Genomic DNA, 24,913 nt, shown 5'->3' on the forward strand with positions numbered 1-24,913 from the left:
TAGAAGAAGTAGCTGTTACTATGAAATGAATCCACATAGGAACTACTGAAGTAGTAATAAAAGCAACTTTTAAGGAAGAAATTGATTCAGAAATACATTATCGATAATGGATAGAAGAATCAATAACTTAAAAGATGGTTGTCTGGGAACAATGATAGGTAATTTGTATGCAGGAAAATTGATGTTTGACATTCATCCTAGGATTGCATACAACCTAGCAGACCAAGATTTCAGTAGAGTCTTAACCCTTCATCAAGATTTTAAGAGAAAAGATCTAATGAAAGAAGGTAACAGACCATATTCTATAACTTATAGAATAGCTTATGCCCTTCCCAATACTAATCATTCAGATTTGTTCCTTAGGAAAGAGTATATTGAGATTCCTAGAATTTTCAAGGAATTAGCCAAGGTAATGACACCAGATCCTATTAGGATACCTAGAATAGGTGGTGTTGATATCTTCATAAAAGATCACCCAGTTTTAGATAGAACACTTAGCTCTAGAACTGAGTTTAGTAGTCAGATGTCCTTTTCGGAAGATAGGATTATAGGCTACAAAGAAAAGGAGAAAGAGTTATTAAAAGCTTTAACTACTCAAGAGATTAGGGTAGATAACATAAAACTTAGACGCTCTAAAGGATGGAAAGAAATACAAGTTATATTTGACATCACTAAGAAAGAAAATTTTTTCCCTTTTGATGACTTATACCATTTGCAGCAACCTGTTGTTGGAAAATATGAAGGCATGCTAGAAATAGCAGGCCATGAAATTTTAGTTGCAGGTGTTGTAGGACGAGAAAATGGGAGTATGACTTTGGGGTTAAGTTTCCTCGAAGATCATAAACCATGGGGAAGAAAAGGTAACGGAATGGAATTTAGTCTTGATGGTGTTACCATAAGGATTGAATGACGAGTCCCTTTTCTATATACACATCTGTTGGTATGTTGTATGATCAATATAAGAAAGAATATTTCACAGCTTATATTGATTCAGGATCAGGAATTTGCACGGCAAAGCCTGGCGTTTTTCCTAAGGAAGCAATGGAAACCTTACCCGTTATTGCAGGAAGGGATTTTTCGCAAAGAATCCTGATACTCAATAAGGGAATACGAGAAGCCAAGATCATGATTGGTGGAGCATTTAGATCACCCTGGTTTAGGGTAAAAACACCTCTTATTTACTTTCATGATACAAGAGCCGAAATCTTGCTAGGTAACAATTTTATTCAAACTTTGCAAGATATATGCAGAATAATCAAAGGAATCTGTTAATCTTTACTACTAACTATGGTAGTGAGATACAAGGGTTGCGAAGAGAAAAGGCATTTAACAGGAAAATGCCAATAAATTTTAGCAGCAAACGTGGTAATTTTGATGCCAAATTAACTCATCCAAAAATGCAGTATAAGAGGAAATTTGGTAAGGTCCTTTTATCTTTCAGGCAGCAGGGACTCATAGACAGCGATAACTTCTATAAGGAATCCGAGGAGGAAATTCTGAACCTTAAAGAAGCACTACTGGAAATGAAATCGCTAGACATCAGCGAATAGAGCAGGCTTTCTCTTGAGAATGTCAAGAGGCTCATCCAGAGGAACTTCAGTGAAAATCCTTTGGCTTGGAACAAGATCGAAGTTACTCTGAAGGTCCAAGATGAATGCAAATACGAGTATGTTCGATACAAACCTATCCAGATGAACATAGAGGATAAGAAGGATATGCAGATGATAATCAAAAAGCATATCAGTCTTTCATTGAACCTGGAGTCTCTACGTACAGCTGTCCTAGTTTTCTGGTAAGGAACCATGGCGAGATGAAAAGAGGTAAACCCAGGTTGGTAATTAACTATCAAGGCATTAATAAGATATTAGAGTTTGATGGTTATTACATTCCCAGTAGAGAACACTTAATTGATTGCATCAAAGGAGCAAGAGTGTTTTCTAAATTCGATTGCAAATCTGGTTTTAATCGGATTAAGATGGAGAGTGAATCAAAGAAATTTATTGCATTCTCCACACCACAGGGACAATATATCTGGAATGTGCTTCCAATAGGTTTAGCTAATGCACCCCAGATATTAAACATCTTGAAATATTTTCTGATGCACCATAAAGAAGGTTTAGTACTTTCTGAAAAGAAAGCCACTATGGCTGTCAATATAATTGAATTTCTAGGAATTCTTCTTGACGAAACAGGAATTGAGTTACAGGACCATATTGTGGAGAAAATCCACAATTTTCCAGATGTACTCAAGGACAAAAGCAATTGCTTCTTGGGAGTTGTTAATTTTGCAGGTATCTTTATTAAGGATCTTGCAAGATACAGAAAGGATTTCCGACTAGTCTTGAAAGAAACAGAGAGTTTCAAGTGGAAATGGGAATAAATCCACACAAAAAGGGTTCGAGAGCTAAAACAGGTTTGCAGTAACCTGCCAAAGCTTGCTATACCACAAGATGAGGATGAATTGGTAGTCTATACAGACGCCAATGACTACAGATGGGCAGCAGTGCTCATGAAGAAGACAACTACAGGGGAATAACCTTGTAGAAAAACAAGAGGGTTGTTCTCAGAACAACAAGCCAAAGTTTAGCATATTAACAAGAAAGAATTCTTTGCGGTTTCAAAGACTTTTAAGAAATGGACTTTATTTTTACTTGCTAAAGAATTTACTTTAAAAGTTGAAAATACTAATGTTAAGGCTTTCTTAAAAAATAAATTAGAATCGAAAATAGAGAAAGCTCGTATATCAGATGGCAGGTTGAATGCCAATATTATTGCTATAATATTGTCGTTATAAAATCTCATAAAAATGTTCTTGCAGATTTCCTGACGAGAGATGGTGGCATCTGAGGTAAACTCCATCATGTTAAGACTCAGGCACCTCCGAGAAAACCTCGAAGAGCTTGACAGAAAGTTCGGACAGCTAGCGGTAAATGCCCAAGTTGCCGGACAAATCCAAAGAGCTGATCTAGACACTGTCCAAGTCGCAATAAGGAGTTCCTTATTAGCATCCACCTCGCTATGAAACGACTTACGAGAATCAATTCAGAAGGCGTCACCTTCAGGGATGACTCATGAGTTGAGGGAGCATGACCCAAAACATGCCTTTATAGTAAAGGGCTCTAGACCTATAGCGTCGGATTCAAGTACCGATTGCACAAGACCATCATCAGACTCTGGTGAAACGGCAACAATTAAGTCACAGGAAGTGCAAACTCCTGATAATTCAAGTTAACCCAGCACCTCTGGAGTTAAAGAGGGAGAAATTAGCCTTAGGCCGATGATAGGCACCTCTAAGGTTAATACTAACGAGTTAATATATTCTTCTGCTTGGCAGGACTACCAGCGTATGTGGGAAAAATTAATTTCCCGCAAACGAGTGAACCCAAGCAAGACCATTATCGAAACGTCTGAAAAATATAACAAAGTCTGGATGTTAGAAGGGTCTAAACCAGAAGATGTCCGAGAATGGTATGATTTTGGAGCTCTTGCTTCAGTTCATACTATGTCACCGAGTTTCTCGAAAATCTCAAAACTTCCGGAGTGGATTAGTGGGACGGTCTTTGATTCATGGCAAAACAACCCCACTTAAAGAGAGGCGACATTCTGGAGATAAAATTCATTTCAATAGCTTTAGAAACTGTAGGAAAGGGGTCTCATCCAGCATTCCAATTTATGAAGCTGCAGAGGCCAGATATGATAGCTTTCAACAAGATCAAAGTTGCCTCAGGAGAAGCTCCCTTGGTATCGGCCATTAGTGAAGACAGTATCCCTACCACGAGAGCTTGGAGATTATGGGTCTGTCTCACAGAGATGGATAAAGTCAAGGATCCATTCAAAATTTCCTCAAATAAAGTGAATGGATCGTTCCTATTAAACTCCATGACAGGAAAAAACACTGAGTTTGCAGAAAGCTTATTTGAAAAGAAGAGGATGTTAATCTGGGAAAATAAGCTGCCAGCGACTGAAGCAACGAGGATGAAGACGTGCAACATGTTGCATGTTGTGCAATGGCATAATCATTTATGCCCTTGCTGTGAGAAACAAGAGAAGCTTCTGTTCGGGACAAAAATTCGGGTCACGAATAAACCCGAACCAGACCATGACAAGGGAAAGAGAAAATTCTTTACAAAAATAAATAAAAATTAAAAAATATAAAAAAGCAAGGATAAGACTGTCGGTAGAAAATGACAAAGGCCAACAGTCAGAAAAGTAGAAAAGACAGCTGGAAATCATGTGACCGACAAATCATTATGACCAACAGCTGGAAATCATGAGGCGATGACGAATGCAATGACGTCATCATAAAACAAGTCTGGAGACCGAATTTGAAGTCCGCGGACGCCTATAAATAAAGATGCAATGAAGTAGAAGGAGGATATCAGAAAACTTCTCCTACTCTTCAAAGCATTAGAGTTCTAAGTATTTTTCAATCTTCTATAGTATTTTAGCTTTTAAGTTTATGGGGGTTTTCCCAACAAGTCAAGTCCTCTACACCATGAGAGGCTAAATAGTTGTCTCCTCCAACGGAGGAATAATATCTATGTAATATACTCTATATTTTTTGAATAAAAGTTAGGCTTTTGTTCAGCTTGTTTATCTAAAATTCTATTAAGTCCCTATATTGGAGTCCCTTTTACGCCCTAAGGTAGGAAATGAACTAGAGTTGTGCTGTTTTGTTACTAAATGAGCCAAGGTTTTGCGAACCATCTGCTGCGGTAGTGTGGTTAGAAGAAGTCCGTAAAAACGAGGACTTGGAATACCCGAAAACAGAGCGGTCAAAGCAATATATGAATTTATGGGGTCTTAATTTATTTCGGAAGCATGTTGGGCCTTTTTAAGAGCATGAAAATAGATTATTAAGCTATTTCCTTTGAAAGGGTAAAATGATCATAAAATAGGCTAAAGGACCAGATTTATGCCAAATTGAAAGATAAAGGACTAAATCTAATACTGACAAAGTTAGAGGACCAAAATTAATCCGCGACAAAGATAAAGGACTAAAGTTTTCTTTATCCCCAGCAAATAAAGTAACCAATTAAGTGAATACTCATTTTATTCACTAAATTATATTTCATAATACCAAGCATTGTCAAAACAGATTACATCCAGGCCAATCAAATTAGATTCTGGTCGTCTATCCTAACAATCTCCCACTTGACCTAAAGTCAAGATGTTGACATGAGCAATTTGCGACACTAGTTTAGTAAGTGGATCTGTTGTGTGTTTTGTTGAGCTGACTCGGTCCATTCAAACGTCACCTCTCCCCACCATCTCTCTAAGCAGCGTTTAAGAATGTGTTTGGAATGGTGATGAGATCTCAGTTCCTTTGCTTGTGCTGCCGTCCCGTTGTAATCGCAGAAGATAAGTACTGGTTCAGCAATGCTAGTCACCTACAACTCTTAAATGTAGGTTTTTATCCAAATCGCTTCCGTAGCTGCTATGTATTTAGCCTCTGTGGTGGAATTCACTTTGGTAGCCTGCTTGGAACTTTTCCAAGTAACCACACCACTATTCAGCTTTAATACAAAACTCGAGTGGGCCTCCCCGGCATAAGTCTAATATCTGCTCGTCACACTCAAAGCGTACGCGACATCGAGCTTAGTGCACTAAACAACATACTTAAGACTGTCTATGGTTGAAGCATAGTAGATGTCCAACATCCTCTTAAGTTCCTCTTCAGTCTTGGGAGACTACTTCTTGGACAATTTAATCCATGCCTCACCGAAATCCTCGTTTTGAGTTTTTCATCTTGAATCTCTTCAAGACTTTTTCAATACAAGAGGGTTGGGTCAATCCTAACATCCTTTTAGATCTATCTCTATAGATTTTGATGCCAAGGATGTACGAAACTTCACCTATATCTTTCATGGAAAATTGTGATTGCAACCATGCTTTTGTTTCCCAACATCTTTATATCATTTCTAATGAGCAACATATCGTTAAAATAAAGCATAAGGTACGCAACTGAGCTCCCACTGATCTTCTTGTATATTCAAGGATCAAGTTCATTTTTGATGAAGTCATAACCCTGTATAACATCATCGAAACGCATGTTCCAACTTCAGAAAACTTGTTTGAAGCAATAGATGGACCTTTGGAGACGACAAACCTTCTGCACTTCTTCAGCAGAGGTGAAACCCTCCGGTTGATCCATATAGATCTCTTCCTCTCGAAGCCGTTGAGGAGGGCCATTTTCATATTCATCTTCCATATTTCATAGTCATACCACGCTGCTATGGCAAGCAGTATCCGTATGGACTTGGCCATGGCTTAAGGCAAGTAGGTTTTGTCAAAGTCCCCCCAGGTTGTTAAGTATATCCTTTTGCCATGAACCTTGCCTTGAAGGTGGTAACCTCCCCATTAGCTCCAAGCTTACATTTGTAGACCCATTTACATCCAACGGGCTTAATTCTTTTAGGTGGGTCTATGAGGGTCCAAACTTTGTTTGAACCTATAAAGTCCATTTTGGATCTCATGGCCTCAAGCCACTTGTCCTAGTCGATGTCAGACATCACCTCTCCATATGTCCTTGGATTAGTATGCAATTGGGCAGTCGTCCGTAAGAATCCGTATCTTTCAGGTGGATAGGACACTCTAGTTGACCTATGGAGAACTAGAGCACTATCAATGGGAACCATAGGTTCAGATGATGTCGCATTATTTTGCTGAGGTGTCGCACTTGACTCTTCAAGTAGTACCTCATGTCGTCGGCTTTCTGCAGGAAACCATTTTCCAAGAACACTGCGTTTCTTGAGACAAAAATCTTTTGTTTGGATGGGTCATAGAAATAGTACCCCGCAATTTCTTTCGAATATTCAACAAACCTGCATAGACTAGATCTAGATTCTAGTTTGTTTCCCACTAGCCTGTTGGCATATGCGGGGCTACCCCACACCCTCAATTACTTGTAGGATGCAGGCTTGCCATGCCATATTTTGTATGGTATCCGGAGCACTGTTTTGGATGGTGCCATGTTGAGCAACTTGGCCACCGTCTCAAGAGCGTATCCCTAAAAAGACAGGGACAGTTTGGTAAAATTTCATCATGGATCGGATCATGTCCAACAGGATCCGATTCCTCCTTTTAGCCACACCATTAAGAAACGGCATTCCAAGAGGAGTCCATTGAGAGAAAATTCCATTCTCTTTAAATTAATCCATGAATTAACCACTTAAATATTCTCCACCACGGTCTGACCGAAGGGTCTTGATTTTAGAGCCAGTTTAATTCTCAACTTCAAGTCTGAATTCCTTAAACATTCCAAAGGCCTCAGACTTGTACCTCATAAAGTAAACATAACGGTACCATGATTAACTATCGGTGAAGGTTATGAAGTATGAGTATCCTCCCTTAGCTAGAGTATTCATTGGTGCACAGACGTCCGTATGGATCATCCAACAAACCATCGACAAGCGTACTTTGCCTAATAAAAGGTTTATTGGTCATTTTCCCTTTCAGACAGGATTTGCAAGTTGGTAGATTATCCAAGTCATCTACCTTTAGACATTTCGACTCTACCAATTTTCTCATCCTATCTTTGGAGATGTGGCCTAATCTCGCATGCCAAGTTTGTGTGCTGTCATGATTACTTATTTTTCATTTATGTTGGGTAGTCATAATCCAATTAGACTGTTGGAGAATATAAAAACCATTAGTTAATTTACCAAGCAGATGAAGGTTGTTATCTATCATAAAATAAAAACCATTATCATTGATTGTAAATGCATAACCATCATTGTCTAAAACAGGAATGAAAATAATATTCTTGATCATGTTTGGTATATAATAACAGTTCTTTAAATATATCCGAATATGATCATTAATAGCTAAGTTGAGAGATCCCACGGCTTCAGCATCAATCGCCGCCAGGACAGAGCCTTAAGACCATCGCATCCTTACGCAGCCTTATGCTTCTTTCCAGCACCTACAAATCATTGCAGATGTGAGCTCTCGGTATCCAATACCCAAGAAGCAAAATTTGTATATTCACTTCAATTACAAACATACCTGGGTAAAAGGAGTTGTGGGTACTCTCTCTTCCAATGCCCTTTTCTATACAATAAATGCAGACATCATTTGCCCTTGATCGTTGTGAACCGCCATCCTTACCTTTGCCTTTGCCCTTTCCCATTGGGGCAGCAAGGGGCCCGAACCGTTAGAGTGGCCAATTTTACCTTTCCCTTCTTCCTCTACCAACATCCTGCCCTCTTGCCTTTCGCCTTGGAGGTCGAAGCCTCTCCTACTAATACAGTTGGGGCAAACTTGTGAGTTATTGCCTCGTATTCAACTAGCATGTTAATTAACTCATGAATATAGTTCACAAGTCCATTCATGTTGTAGTTAATAAACGGGTTGCAGGATGGAGGAAGTGATTGAAGGATCACGTCGATGTACGTGCTATTATTAAGCCCAATTTTGAGGTCTTCAAGCTTCTCCACTAGGGTTAGCATGTTGAACCTATGATTTTGTGCAGCGGATCCCTCAGTCACCTTAGTCCCGAAGAATGCTTTTGTGGCAGCGTATCTAATATGCCTATAAGGAATTGCATAAACCTCTTTCATGCAAAGCATTATCGAGGGAACATCTTCCAACCTATCATATTGCTTTTGGATGTCATTGGTCCTTGAAACTAATATGATATTGTGGACCTTGCAGTTGTCCTCATGTCACTTTCGAACGTGATACGCTCATCATGCAAGGACCCTCCAGACAAGGCCGTCAGGAGTGACTTGTCCAAGACATAGCCCTAGTTCTGAAAATCTAGGACAATTCTAAGATTCCTAAGCTAGTCTTTGTAGATCGTGCTATTGAATTTGTTAGTCTCCATAATCATGGTTAAAGAATTCCTAGACATTGTTCTACATAAGAGAAATTAAAAGCAGAAATCAGCAAATAATTTCAACATTATAAATAGGTTTCGGAAAAACCATTTTCTAGTGGGTTTGGGATCCACAAGAACAATTTACCATGTCCCGATTTTACTATTGACATGGAAAGAGCCTTGTGGGAGATAACCTATACCATTCTCGTTCCATGAAATTCCCAAGATGTTTGTCTCACCTCTTCACATGATCCTGATAACTCCAAGCGAATCATGTTACTCAGTGTTAGACTCGACCCATCAACCAAATCACACTTCATTCGTTGCCCCCCACAACTCATGAGACAAGGAAATAATGAAAGCGTACCTTTGTTCACAACAATGGTGCAATTTTCCTCCAGTTCAAGTGTGCCACGACTCATGGGACCACATTTGGGTAGTGGTAGCTTTCTCACCACATTGTTGTGGATGGAATGCTTGGACAGATAGAAATAATTTTGATCTAAGTCCATTATGAGCCTAATATTGAACGTGGTCCAACGAAGTGAGAGTTAGGTTTGAGTGTTTGACGAAGACCTCATAACATAATAAATATAAAAAGCATTAAACGCATCGCATGCAAAATAACCTAGCATACTCCTGTTGGATGATCACGAGCCCAACCTATGCGACCCACTGAGCCCGCAGTAAGTCTCTATAGTCTGTCTAAGATGGCTCTATTATATTACATAAGTAATTTATCCATTAACATATAAATGGGCCTTGTAACTCCTTTGTGGGACTCCTTCTCCGTGGACCTTCTTTTCCATGGGTTTGCTTTATTACAAAAATAAAAATTCTCACCAAAACTCCTACACTACTCTCATTACAACTAAAAAGAAACCCCGATTAGAAGTTGGTGGCAGTACATAATGAGGAGGATAGCAAGCCTTATTATTCCATGGCAAAAAATGAGAAGAAGAGAGAAGAAAAATTACAAGGGAATACAAGCCCACCCATAAACATAAGCATACAAGAAGGCTCCACGATCATCCATCATCACATAACATACATTCCATGTAAAATCATAGGCCAATAATATCCAATATCATAAAAATAAATCATATGAAGAAAACACAAGTTTGAAATTCGCAATTAAAAGGATGATCCATGAACCATGTGCATCCAATGCATATATTACACCATATTAATCATGTAATTTAATTTTAGAAAAAATTGAAATTATTCTAAAATTAAAACAGTAAAATTAATAATTTCTAAAAAATTAAAAAAATCCAATTTTCAAAGAAATTGGGCAAACAACAGCCTAACTATAGGCTGTTGGCCTACATCCACAGAGCACCCACGCTGCCTTCGCACGCATTGCCTGGACAGAAAGAGCGGCCTATGCGTGCATGCTGCCTGCGCGTGCACAGTCGCGCATATATCATGCGCTGTTGCTGCAGTTTAAAAAGAAATTGTTTCACCAAATCAAAATACAAGTGTTTCCAGAAAATACAAATATTTCAAATTACTTGAATCCATCCAATCAAATGCAAAATTCAAACAAGTTATTTTCTTCATAGAATTACAAATAAGAAAAAGCATAAAATATTCTTTAAAATCCATAAAAGACACATAAACATGTCAATCACCCAAATCCAATAGTCTCTACATCGAACCGGACTTTGATACCACTTGAAGAAACAAGGGGAACGACCCGAGAACGAGCAAGCGGAAGTGGAGCGTAAATGCATAAAATAAAAAAAAAATTAAACCAACGAACCAAGGGATGTACCTTTGGAGTTCTCGGGCGTTCGATGTAGTATGAAAATGAAAAACATAAAACCAAATGAAACTGTTGGTATGAAATGAGAAAATTAAAAGGGTGAAGATGATACCTTTTAGTTTTCGTTTAGTTAACTGAAACGTTCACCAAAGGTTCCAACGTAGCAACCCTCTAAGTGCGTCCACACCATACTGAAACTAGGATCTCTTGAACTCCTTGCTAGAAGAAAACAAATGAAAAATTTACTCCAAGTGAAGAGAGAGAGAGAGAGAGGGGCGGCTGAATTGGCTAAGGAAGGAGGACGGATTTTTTTGTGTTGTATAATAATGTGTTATATATCTTGTATTGATGAATAAGAATGTGTCGAGATACGTTCCTTTATCTACATGGTACTTTTCTCTTCATTCCACATGAAGAGGATCCCATTAATGACCAAAATTGCACTTTCCAAAAATACAAATTGTTGGTCAATTTTTCCTTCCAAAGAATTTTTCCATGCGCTCAAAAATTGGGTTGGCCTATTTTATTAAATAAAATTCAAGGCCCAATGAATTTTAATTAAATTCAGTTTAAACAAAATCCATCTAATTAAATACATAAGCCCTAAATTGTCTTTATTAATTAATATGATCCAAATTTATTTAATAAGGATAAGCCCAATATAAATTAATGTCATTAATTTATCCTTTGGGTCTTCCATTCAATCGATCTCTCATTTGTAAGTAATCGAATTACTTATAGAATTAATTCAAAATTAATTCCATATCCTTTCTCGAGAATTTGTGTGTGACTCTTCAGGTTCACCTTTCAGCTAGACTTGAGCTAGTGTCCGATACTATTATTAATTAAATTAAATTTAATTAGTAATTCTTGATCAACTTTTGATTGAGAAAGCTCGTTACCATGGGTCGCTGTCTAGCAACGGTCGATGGCACTAGAGACTAGGTGAATGTCCGTATGAATATTTAGGCTCTCGAGTACATACGAGTACGGTCCTTCCGTCTATCGTCCATGAAATTCAATGTCAGTTTCTGTCTTGGACTAGACATCTATGCTTTAATACTTGAGACCACGTTACGCTTAATTGATCGATATAGGAACCTCTTTTCCTATTTGATCAACCATTGTGTCCACAGGTTCGTACGGCTTGACCGCATCTCCAAGTGCATAGGAGATACCTCTATCATATGCTGATAGGGGATGGATCCTCTCCTTGGAGCTCACCGTCCTTGCTATGTACTCCGACTGCACTGGATGAGGCTTATGATGATTATGTCTGTGGCAAAATCACCTCCCGCGTACATCCATGATATAACCATTGTATGCATGTGACTGCCGTGATTCGTCAAGTCTGAGGACTACTTCATACTATCATGACTGGGGATCCAAGTCATATTGACCAAGCTTCAAAGGCTTGCATATGACGATTCCCACGAGTCAGTTCAGTCGATTCGACACCTAACCTATCAACCCACTAAGATCGCATAGACTCACCTTGTCTGTCAAGGATGAAATGTGGCACTCATGAAATGAATACGACTCTTGGTGCAAGTTTCCATAGGACACTCGATGACCAATCTCGAGATCCTCAACTTGGAACGTTTCAGACCCAATCCTTGGATAGTTGATTTCATTACCGCTATCCAATGCACAGTCCAACTGCATGGTTTTTGAGTGGTCTGTGGGCTTTGTTGTGAGTTCAAGTGAATGTAAACATAGAGAATGAGCACAACAAATAAAGAAGCCAATTAAGTGAATACTCATTTTATTCACTAAATAATATTGCATAATATCGAGTATTGTCAAAACAGATTACGTCCAGTGCTATCTAATTGGCTTTCTGGTCATCTATGCCAACAATTTATATTTGATATAAGTATGTTAATTATTGTTTATTGGATAAACACCGAGGATGGTAATGGTTACCTCCTACAAAGCTGTTTTTCGGGTGAATTGTAAAAGCGAGGTATGGAGAATTACGTTTGTGGACTCCAAATCCACTAGAAAATGGTTTTCCCAAACCCTAATTGAGAGTGGTGGGCTTTTGGAACATTAGTGGGGGGGGGGATTATTTCTTGAGGCTAATAAATTTAACAGAACCAACTAAAATGACTGGTTGCGCCAACTATAATGACAGGCATTCGAGAGTTCTTCTTTAGAGTGCCATAATTGAATGGTGTCTCTGATAAGGGAGGGAATGAACCTTGTTGGACTTGGTTCGATTGTTCCTTCACAAAACTACCTTGGCCCATGTGGCATGGGAAGCCTGTTTCTACAATGTACTTCAGTATATGGGATGATCCACATTCATTAAGGGACTAATGGGAGACAAACTAGGTTTGTACATGTTTATTTGTTATCCTAAGTAAAATTGGATTTCATTGGATAACTGACGTAAGGAGTAGCTCCATGAGAAATCAAGTGGAGAGACACCTCAATCAAATGTAGCAAACATTAGTTGTAATTGAATTAGTCGAAGAATGGGCTTTGTGATCATTCCTAGTTTTTATCAAATAAACAAGAATTAACACATTTATATCAAATATAAACATGTTAAACAAATAAATACAATCGATATATTTAACACTAGATATCCAATATCAATTACTAAAAACATAATTAAATGCAGAAAATAATATATTAATGATGCAATTAAAAAATAGATATCAACCATACATCCAATTTACAATTTTTCTTTTGTTTGAAAATCATCTCCAAGTGCATAGGTGATACCTCTTTCACGTTTTGACAGTGGACAGATCCTCTTCTTAGAACTCACCATCCTAACAACATAATTTGACTGCACTGACAAGGATCATGGTGACCATATTTGAGACACAATCACCTCTTGCACAAGTCAAAGATACAGTCATCGCATGCACGTGACTGTCGTGATTCATTAAGTCTAAGGACTACTCCCGTATTATAGGAGCCGGGGACTCAAGTCATACCGACCAAGCCTCTAAGGCTTCAATCTCCAAAGCGAAAGGCAAGAGGGCCGGACGCTGGAAGAGGGAGAAGGGCAAGGGAAAAGCCATTGCAGCCACTGCTAGCGCTTAGAGGCCCCCTACTGCTCCTGTGCGAATTGACAAAGGGAAAGGGAAGGTTGGCGGCTCTCAGCAGTCGAAGGCAAATAATGTTTGTAATCATTGCCAAGGAAAGGGGCATTGAAAGAGGGAGTGCCCACAACTCCTCTCCAACCCAGGTGCATTTATGATTGAAGTGAATATGATAACTAATTCTACTTCTTGGGTATTGGATACCGGCTGTTGAGCTCACATTTGCAATAACTTACAGGTATTGGAAAGAAGCAGAAAGCCAAGTAAGGATGAGATGATTCTAAGGCTAGGCGATGCGAAGGCCGTCGCTCGGAAGCCGTGAGATCTCTTGACTTAGTTATTAGTGATCATATTCGGATAGAATTAAAAGACTGTTATTATGTACCAAGCATGATGAAGAATATTATTTTCATTCCTGTTTTAGATAATGATGGTTATATATTTACGATCAATAAACATAGTTTTTATTTGATGATTGATAATAACTATCATCTGCTTGGTACATTGGTAAATGGTCTTTATATTTTCCAACAGTCTAATCGGATTATGACTACCCAATACAAATGAAAATTAAATAATCATGAAAACGCACAATTATGGCATGTAAGCTAGGCCATATCTAAAAAGATAGGATGAGAAAGTTGGTAGACTCAAAGAATCTAGAGGTAGACGATTTCGTAGACTCAAAGAGTCCAAGAAACCTTTTGTTGGACAAAGTGCGCTTGCCAACAGTCTTTTGGATTTGATCCATAAGGATGTCTATGGACCATTAAATACTCCGTCTAGAGGAGGATTCTCATACATCATAACCTTTACCGATGATCACTCAGGTATCGTTATGTTTACCTAATGAGTTACACAAGTCTGAGGCCTTTGGAAGGTTAAAGGAGTACAGACTTGAAGTCTAGAATCAAACTGGCCGTAAAATTAAAGCCCTTTGGTCAGACCGAGACAGAGAGTATTTTAGTGGTGAATTCAATTATTATTTAAAAAAGAATGGAATTCTCTCTCAATGGACTCCTCCTAGAATGCCAGACCTGAATGGCGTGGCTGAAAGGAGGAATCGTACCTTGTTGGACATGGTTCGATCCATGATGAGTATTACGGAATTGCACCCTTCCTTCTAGGGTCACGCTCTTGAGACGACAGCCAAATTACTTAACATGGCGCCATCTAGATGGGCCCCAGACGCCATATTATATGTGGCATGGCAAGCCTGCGTCCTACAAGTACTTGAGAGTGTGGGGTAGTCCCACATAAGTCAAAAGGCTAGTGGGAGACAAACTGGACTCGAGGTTTAGTCTGCGCAGATTTGTCAGATATTCGAAAGAAACTACGGGATACTACTTCTATGATCTATCTGAGCAAAAGGTTTTTGTCTCAAGGAACGTAGTGTTCTTGAAAAATCGTTTTCCTACGGATAGCCGACGCGATGAGGTCCTACTTGAGGAAACAAGTGAGACACCTCAGCAGAACGAAGGAACATCATTTGAGCCTATAGTTCCTAGTGATGGTGCTCCAGTCCTCCGTAAGTCGACCAGGAAATCACGACCACCTGATAGGTACAGATTTCTGGGATTGACCAGTCAATTGGATAATGATCCAAGAATATATACAGAAGCGATGTCGGGCATCTATTCGGATAAGTGGCTTGAGGCCATGAAATCCGAAATGGACTCGGTGGGTTCAAATCAAGTTTGGACCCTTGTAGACCCACTTAAAGTTGTTAAATCTGTTGGGTGCAAATGGGTATACAAACGTAAGCTTGGAGATCACGGGAAGGTTATAGCCTTTAAGGCTAGGCTCGTAGCAAAAGGATACACTCAACGACCTGGGGTCGATTTTGAGGAAACCTATTCGCCTGTAGCCATGGCCAAGTCCATTCGGATTCTGCTTGTCATAGCAGCATGGTATGACTATGATGTATGGAAGATGGACATGAGAATGGCTTTTCTTAATGGTTTCATTGAGGAAGAGATCTATATGGATCAGCCCGATAGTCTCACTTCCATTGGAGAAGGACAAAAGGTCTATCGTCTCCAAAGGTCCATCTATAGCCTTAAACAAGCTTCCCAAAGTTGGAACACACGTTATGATGAAGTTATACGGGGTTATGATTTCATCAAGTACGAATTTGATCCTTGTGTATACAAGAAAATTAGTGGGAGCGCGGTTGCGTACTTTGTGCTTTATGTAGATAACATCTTACTCATTGGAAATGATGTTAAGATGTTGGACGGTATTGAAGCATGGTGGTCCACACAATTTTCCATGAAGGATATGGGTGATTCTCTTACATCCTTGGCATCAAGATCTATGGGGATAGATCTAGAAGGATCTTAGGGTTGACCTAAACCGCGTATGTTGAAAAAGTCTTGAAGAGATTCAAGATAAAGAACTCAAAATGAGGATTCCGTCCCATGGGATTAAGATGTTCAAGAAGCAGTCTCCCAAGACTGATGAGGAACTTAAAAGGATGTCAGACATCCCCTATACTTCAGCCATAGGAAGCATTCAGTATGCTATCCAGTGCACCAGGCCCGATGTCGCGTACGCTTTGAGCGTGATGAGCAAATATCAGGCATGCGCCGTGGAGACGCACTGGAGCGCAGTCAAGACAATACTTAAGTACCTGAAAAGGACTAAAGATATCTTATTGATTTACGGTAGTGGAGAATTGTTATCAAGATTCTCCAAATACTGTAAGTTACTAAATACGCGAATTAATTAATTGGATTAATTAATTTTGGCTTAACACCTTTAAATTAATTGAATTAATTTATTTGGTGTGGTTTAATTAATTGAGTGGATCAATTAATTAGAGTTTGGGCTTAGATTCATTTAATTGAATTAAATAAATCTTTGGACTTAGTTGGGCTAAAATTAATTTAATTAATTATTGTCCAATGGACTTTAGTTGAGCTTGATTTAATTTGATTAAATCAAGTCCGGTGCATATTTGAAGTCCAAGCCCATTTGAGGGTTGTTGGAGCAAGTAAAGGAGAAGTTTAAACTCCTCACCATGATGAAGATAATGGAGTGGTTATTTTCATCATGATTGAAGGTCATGTGCATGTGTGTGTATAGGTTGTCTTGGAGGCAAACTTGGTGGTTATTGAATTTTTAATTCAATTGTATGTAATATACAAAAAACTACGCACATATCATGAATAACCAACAATAATAGCCACAAAATTTTGCTCCCTTTTTCTCTCCAAAAATGTTCTCCTTTTTGTTCTATATTGAATTGGATTCAATTTAGAACATAAAATATTCCAAAAGCACTAAACAATAATATTTGTTTGGAGTTGTTTTTCTTCTAGTTCTTTGTTCTATCTAGCAATAGAACAAGAACTATATCTCCTCCTTAGTGTGGTGTGGACAAATTAGAGGGGTTCTAATTTGGATTCTAAAGTGAACGGGAGAATGTAAAGGGAACAATGTACATTGCTGCTCAACTATAGAAACAAAAGGTAAGGTTTCAATTTTGTTTCATCCTCTAGTCACTTGTCTAACATAGTTATATATTTAATATTATGCTTTTGACAAACACCAAACGCTCAAAAATTTCAAAGGAAACAATTTGAACCGTTTTAAATAATTTTTTATTTCACACTTCCACCACATTCCCGAACCATACCAATTCTTTCAGGTTGTTCTTATAACATGCATTAAAACCGAAGTTTATTCTTAATCCCTCCAAATCAAAGCCCTCTCCTTCCACCATACTGTTATGTCCCCATAACCAAAACTATCAATCAATTTATTAATAATAGGATCAGGAAGCTTGAGACTCAATATCATATATATATGCCACAAATAATGATCATGAGCACAGTCAATCCATATTGAAGATTAATACTTGAAGGTCACCTATAGCATTAACATATAATTAAACATAAGCAGAAGTTAATCATGAGAAAAAACATATGGAATAAAAAATTATTGAAGCATGCTATGAGACAAAAGAAAATCAAAAGAAGTTATTACTCCAGCAGATTCGACTCCACCATAATATGAACTGTGTAAGAATGTGATATACTTTCAACTCAAATCATGGAATCATGATAAACGAACCTATGGAATCAAAATTTTTAAAGCATGTTACTAAATTAGGGATAGAGAAAGAATACCAAAAGAAGTTACTCTCTAACAGATGCAATTGCACCACAATGTATACTATAAAAATGTGATATACTTTCATGACCAATACATGAAATTATAAGAAATAACCTATGAAATTAAAACATGTTAAAGCATATTATTGAATCAGGAGACGGAGAAAGAAAACCAAAAGAAGTTTTCCTCCAACAGATACAACTACACCACAATATGAAAGGATTAAATGCAATTTTCGTCCTCTAACTATAGCTCATTCCCATTTTAGTCCTTTATCTATCTAGGGTTTGAATTTGGTCCTCTATGTAATTAAATTGCTCAATTTTAGTCCTATTTTGACCAGAAAAAAACCAAGGCTGCCGAAAATTTACACGTAGCTCCTACTTGGACATTTAAATTGGGGCTGAGATCTCATTGGTTGAGATTTAAATGACTTGGCAATTTTCGAATTTAAAAAAAAAAAAATTACATGGCCGCCGTGAAAACAAATTCCACCGCTGTTTTCTCCTCCATCACGCCGACCCACGGTCGCAAACTGGTACCGTTAGATTTGCCTGCTCATTGCAGTTCTAATGGTACTAGTTTCAACAATTTTTATCAACTAGGCGAAAAGATACATCCACTTGAAGCTCTCGATCGTCGTCTGCCGCGAAACCACATTCCGCCGCTGTTTTCTCTGCTGTCGTGATGACCCACGATCGCGGACTGGTACCGTTGGATTCGCCTGCTTATTGCGGTTCTAATGGTACTAGTATCATCAATTTTCATCAACTAGGCGAAAAGATACATCCACTTGAAGCTCTCGATCATCGTCTGCCGTGAAACCACATTCTGCCGTCGTTTTCTCCACCCTCACGCCGACCCACGGTCGCGGACTGGTACCGTTGGATTCACCTACTCATTGCGGCTCTAATGGTACTAGTTTCATTAATTTTCATCAACTAGGCGAAAAGATACATTCACTTGAAGCTCTCGATCATCGTCGCCGTGAAACCACATTCCGCCGCCGTTTTCTCCATCCTCACGCTGACCCACGGTCGCGGACCACCACTGTTCGCTTACTCTCGTCGTTGCGAGTTGTTTGAGACCAATCCCGTCGTTTTTCATCAACTGTGTGCAAAGATCTTGCAATTTTCATCTTCTCGCCGTCGTTGTCCGTCGCGCCGCCGTCGGACGGCCGTTTGCTGAGTGTTTGGCCATGTAATTTTTTTTTTTTTAAATTCAAAAATTGCCAAGTCATTTAAATCTCAACCAATGAGATCTCAGCCCCAATTTAAATGTCCACGTAGGAGCCACGTGTAAATTTCCGACGGTCTTGGTTTTTTTCCGGCCAAAATAGGACTAAAACAAATTGAGCAATTTAATTACATAGAGGACCAAATTCAAATCCTAGATAGATAAATGACTAAAATGGGATTGGGTTATAGTTAGAGGACGAAAATTGCATTTAATCCCAATATGAAATGTAAAATGTAATACATTTTCATGACAAATATATAATAGAAATTGATGCAATATTTAATGGGATATGTATACATAAGTGAATACAAAGATGCAACAGTGATGCCATCAAAAGAGGAAGTGACAATTGTTATTGACTCATATTCGAAGAAACATCAGGAAAAACAAAATGCATTATAGTTATAAGCTAATGTCAACAGAATTCTAAACTTAGTTCATGAAAAATGCTAAAAATATTTGTCTGGTATCCACTCTTATTATGTTAGAAGATAAAATTATTTATAATAGTTTAATGAGAATCAATTATTGGATAACATTATCATCAGATGATTTTAGTACAACTTAAGACTCAAAATTAAAATATTCACAAATTAATACGACATGGGAAGAATAAATATCTGCCATAACTCTACCAAAATGCTTGCCCTGAAGCAGGTCTTTAATTATTTTTTCCAATTTTATTTTGAAGACTCGCATGTCTGGCCTGTCCTCATACTTTTGATCCGATACCAATTTCAAAAACAACTATATTAATGGCCATTGGGGTTGTAAAAGATATCTGATGGGCCTATCCATTTACATATGACCATTGCATCTTGATAGTTCTAGAACCTATATCTTGGACCTCCAGTAAAGATTGGCAGCAAGATAAAACTTCTACAAGTAGAAGACGGGATTGTATCTCCTCCTACAACTATATTACACAATCCTCTGTATAACTCTGCCCGTATTTTAACCCATTTTCTCTTAGCAATATTCTGGTTGTTCTACTTATACTCCTCGGTATGCCTGTTGGAAAGCCATCCTCTGGATATGGGAAAAGAATTGGATATTGCATTGCCATGAAATTCGGGTGCAACTTAGTTATTCTATGCAGATGCCTATTTTGTGTTTCTACAATTATATCTCTATTTTTAATAGATTGGTGTCCATCTCCGACTATAAGTGCTGCAACTTATGAAGTTGTTGGTAGATTATCTTGACGTCCATCATGATTTCCTAACCCAGTTAATCTAATACTCACCAGCACAAAATCACTTCCCCGGAAACGATCTCTAGCCATCCTAAATACTTTAGGAAGTGGATTAAATTCATCCACCACATCTCTTAACCCTCAAACGATGGTAGGATCTAAGCTGTTTCAATTGAATTACAGCAAGCATGCGATTCTTTATCTCATTTTGAGTGTCATATATACATATATATATAATTGTGCAAAGCTAACATTTCTACCCGCTGGAGGAAGTATAGAGCCAATTCTATGATGATTCTGGCTATTTATACGGTATACGTACGGCCCGCCTCCATTATTTATCTCCCTATGTACAATTCTGCCAGTAGAAGTGAATGCAAACATCAAGTTGGAAGGTCTGATATTCTCTTGAACTTTCTAGTTCTTCGACCCCTTGAATAGTCAAGCAACCCTCACAAGAAGTTTGGAGCATCTCTAAGAAGCAGTAACCTTAATTTCCCCTCGCAACAATAAATAGAGAACTTTGCTAAAGTGGAATTTCTAAACATGACAGATCTTTCTTCATACCATAAGATGGCTTTGAAATAGCAAAAAATTTCATTTGGTGGTCCAAAATTCCATGTTTCAGTGAACTTTCCTACAGATAGTTTATTGTTATATGTTTAAATATTAAACTTAACATTTGCAACTATTTTTAGGTAATCCATACATAATAATCATGGATACAAATTTGTAGAAACTTCCAAATTGTTGTTATTCAATGGGGGATCATCCATTAGATCATCTGCAATAAATAAATTATATTATAAAATCCACAAATACGGGGTGGTAAAATAATTACTTAACTTGGTTAGTGAAAAACATGTGTAGCAAATATAAGGTCACATTTAAAACCTGTAAAATGAAGACTTTACCTGTGATGTCAGAGTTAACATCACCATCACACTCCCCTGGATAAAGTGAGGAAGGATCTTTTCCAAATTCGTGATACTCTCTTAACTTGGGATCATTTCCCTATGCACATTTTGACATGAGGAATCATAAGCACAACAACTAGGTGGCATAACTCCATGTCTGGTGCTAGATTCATCCACTAATTGTAGATTGGCGACTAAACTTTGACGCTCAGTTGGTAGACCAATGTTTTCAGAAAATGGAAGATTGTTGATCACAGTATAGGGGAAAGATGAAGTTGAAGCACCTGGTTGCAGCCATGCATGCAGTGTTGAAATATGAGGATTAATATTTAGGACATGATGGTGGTTAGGTGTAGATGGAATTGGCAAATTTTGCTGAGACCATAATTTAGATGTGAAAGTATAAGGAATTATATGGCAAATAGACGGGTAATAGTATCCCCTATGCAATAAGTTGGAAGGACTATCTTCAATCTACATTATTAAAGTACTAATTGAACCGTCGTCATTTACTATAGATTGAGATACAATATTGGTGTGCCTTATAGCCCAAAGTTGACGCTCTCAAAATTGGTGGATTGATGTTGGTGTGATTCAATATTATCTCAACGTCTGTATATTAAGTGGCAAACATACAACTGAAAAATATATTCTATGATCTTCAACTATTTTTATTGAATATTTAAATCGTAACACACCATTGGGATAAATCAAGAGAAAATTCTGGATACCTAGAGGTCTAAACCCTTGGAAAAGTTATTTACTTCAAGCAGTTGTCATCGAACTTGCAACCATGTTTAGTAGTAGTGATTAGATCAATATCAATACTATTTCCAACTGTAGGTAATAACTTAGTCACCACCATACCAGTTAAAGCAAAAGAAAAAATACTCATCACCAAGAAAGGCCACCATATTAGGAATAGGTTAAATGATTTGAAGTAGAAACAATCTCAATTAGTCTTAACACCATAATGCATCATTACGGTGTTAACTGAGATGAACCAAAGGCCCTTAACCAATTTCATAGAACATTAAAGATGAAAGTTTAAATAGCAAAGCACTTAGATAAAAACTATAACGTATCAATTCCTCTCACACTCATTAACACCGTCTTGGATATTATTATATTTCAGATGTACCAAGACTTTCATAAGACAACTAAAACTTGGACAATCACACTGTTGGGCATTAATCAAACTAAAATCTTCTCAATAGATACAAATATATATACCTCTCAATTATTTAGTAATATTTATGAAAAAATTATATAGCTGATTTCTTGTTTCAGAAAAAAGAATAGAGTTTATGGGTAGTCCTGCATGGCTGCATCTCTTAGAATATCATTATTATATTACTACTTATTTTAAGTGGCAAATCAATAACTGAAAGACAAACTTTGTGATTTTTAACTATGTATAATCTCACACTTATATTACCACACATCCTTGGGATAAACAATATCAAGAAAACTCTTCATACCTGGAGGTTCAAAACCTCCAAAAATAGTTGTTTACTTGAAGCAGCTATCACCGAACCTGCAACCATGTGAAAGTATAAAATCAAGGGTTGTAGTTATTGTTTAAACAATTCCAAGAAAGAAAATGTACTCTGTGTAACAACTCTTAGCAGAAAGCTTGTATGACACATTCTAACTTTACCATAGTGTGAAAGATGAAGAAAACTTATATGAAATTCTGACATTATCAAAGCGTGAAAAGATTAAGACTACTTCAAGAATTTAGTGGATCTAGGACACTGTAGTTATGTCTATCAGAGACTAGGGAAAATAGGAGATAGTATTTCACACTATGGTAAAGTTAAGTAAACATGCGAGTCTATACTAATATTAGCAATAAGTAAATAATACAAACTAGAGTGATAAACAATTGTCGCGTTTGCAGCTGGAAATGCGACTATTGGAGGTGACCGTGGGAGTTTAAAGAGGACCGTGCGATTAAAGATGGGGTTAAATTGGGGCAAAATTGGACTGACCTAGCTTGAAACGTCGCTGATTAGGGCATATTACGATTTGGGGATTTTTTGTCTGAAGGCTGCGAGAATTGACGAACCAAAAGAGGCCACGTGTCGAGCTGAGGAGCACGCCTAACTGAGAAAAACAACAGCTACTGTCTTTTGTGTCCATGTGGGAAAGAAGAGTGCCAATGTAAGTAGAGCAAGGACGAGTTGCAGTGTTCTTTTTTCTGCAAATCTTTAATTGTAATTCCAGCTTTTGTTAGAAGTTTTTGTCCCCATTTTATGTAAGAGCAATGGTTGCTAATTGAACATTATTATGAATGAAATTATCAAGTTCTTATTCCTCATCTCTCTGTTTCTCTCTGAATTTTCCCACCCCCAATTCTAAATTTTTCTGAAACTATCTCCAACCATAACATTAGGCCTCAGAGCCACTCTATCCTCGGACCTAAAAGATTATACAAAACATAAATGGCTGACGGAACTCACTTAAAAGAATTACAAGAAGCCCAGAAGAATACTGATATCCTTGTCATGGATGAAAGAGCAAGGAGGCAAGTAACTGAGGACGAGCTACACAACAGGATGGATCAGATGATGGAGGCACAAGAAGGCTTGCAAGCTACTGTCCTAACTATACAACAACAGTTGCAGAGTGTGGTAGAGCAACTGCAACATTACAATAGAAACAAGTCTATTTTAGGAGAGGGCCTGATAGCATCAATGGAGAAGGGATCCTCATCGCGAGTTGTAGTGCACAACTCACTCAGGCATGAAGCTAGTAATGTCCCCAGGCATGAGACACAGACACAAAGTAATTATGGTAATCACAGTGCTCTAAATAGATTGGAGTTTTCCTACTTTGATGGGGAAAATGCAAGGGGGTGGATTATAAGATGCACCAGATACTTCCAGCTAATCCCCATCCCTGAAGATCAGAAAGTTGCAACGGCTTCAATCTATATGCAAGGTAAAGCAGAACTTTGGTTTCAGGGGTATGTTGAGAGGAGAAAATTCCATACGTGGGATGGATATGTAGTGAATGTACTGGAAAGATTTGGGGATTTGGACAGAGAAAGGGTGACAACAGATTTCAATAGACTTCAACATGAAACTACTGTCAATGCATATCTGGAGAGGTTTGAGGAACTCAAGGACCAAATGCTCATTTTTAACAGGAATCTTGATGAGGATTTCTTCATGATGAAGTTTATTAGCGGATTGAAAGAGGAAGTAAAGTCATTTGTATCAACCTGTGATCCTACATCCTTAAATCAGGCAGTGGTCTTGGCTAGGAAGCAAGAGTGCACTATGAATGCTATTCTCAAAAGAGCCCACCAAACTCATAAGAACCCTGCTCCAAAGCCCCCATTCAGGCCTCAGACCAGGAACCCACCTCCTAAAAACCTTGACTACCCAAAGAAGTTCTTAACAGAAGCTGAAGTGAAAGCTAAGAGGGAAAAAAATTTATGCTACCGCTGTGATGAACCATATGTCCCAAGACATAGGTGCAAGTATAAGCAAGTGTATATGCTTTTAAATGATGAAGAGTACAAAGGGGATGACAAGGAAGATCAAACAGAAACTCCAGCAATATAGGAAGGGAATGAGGAGGAAGATGTGTTAGTGTCATTACATGCAATGAGAGGGAGCACTGGCTGCAGAACTCTGAAAGTTTGTGGGAAGGTGAAGGATAAAGATATCCTCATTTTAATAGACTCTAGAAGCATACACTGCTTCTTGGATGAGAAAATTGTTGGAATTCTTGATCTCAAACTAGAAAACACTATGCCTATGACAGTAAGAGTTGCAGATGGAA

At 38.0% G+C, this 24,913-nt stretch overlaps 1 protein-coding gene and 1 pseudogene across 1 annotated transcript; both read right to left on the minus strand.

Moving 5' to 3' along the window:
* Positions 1–8,189: 8,189 nt before the first annotated feature.
* LOC148789365 (uncharacterized) lies at positions 8,190–8,570 on the minus strand. The gene has a single exon (XM_088882601.1). It carries the CDS (start codon positions 8,568–8,570, stop codon positions 8,190–8,192), a length of 381 nt encoding a protein of 126 aa, XP_088738727.1.
* A 6,563-nt stretch (positions 8,571–15,133) lies between these two features.
* Positions 15,134–22,767, minus strand: LOC148789366 (uncharacterized; annotated as a pseudogene).
* Positions 22,768–24,913: the final 2,146 nt, after the last annotated feature.

This window comes from Sesamum indicum, linkage group LG1, assembly GCF_026168435.1.
Source record: "Sesamum indicum cultivar Baizhima isolate 11 linkage group LG1, ASM2616843v1, whole genome shotgun sequence".
Taxonomy (NCBI): Eukaryota; Viridiplantae; Streptophyta; class Magnoliopsida; order Lamiales; family Pedaliaceae; genus Sesamum; species Sesamum indicum.

Excerpts from the sequence above, each read along its gene's own strand:
- LOC148789365 (XM_088882601.1), bottom strand. The coding sequence starts at position 8,570 with ATGCTTTGCATGAAAGAGGTTTATGCAATTCCTTATAGGCATATTAGA.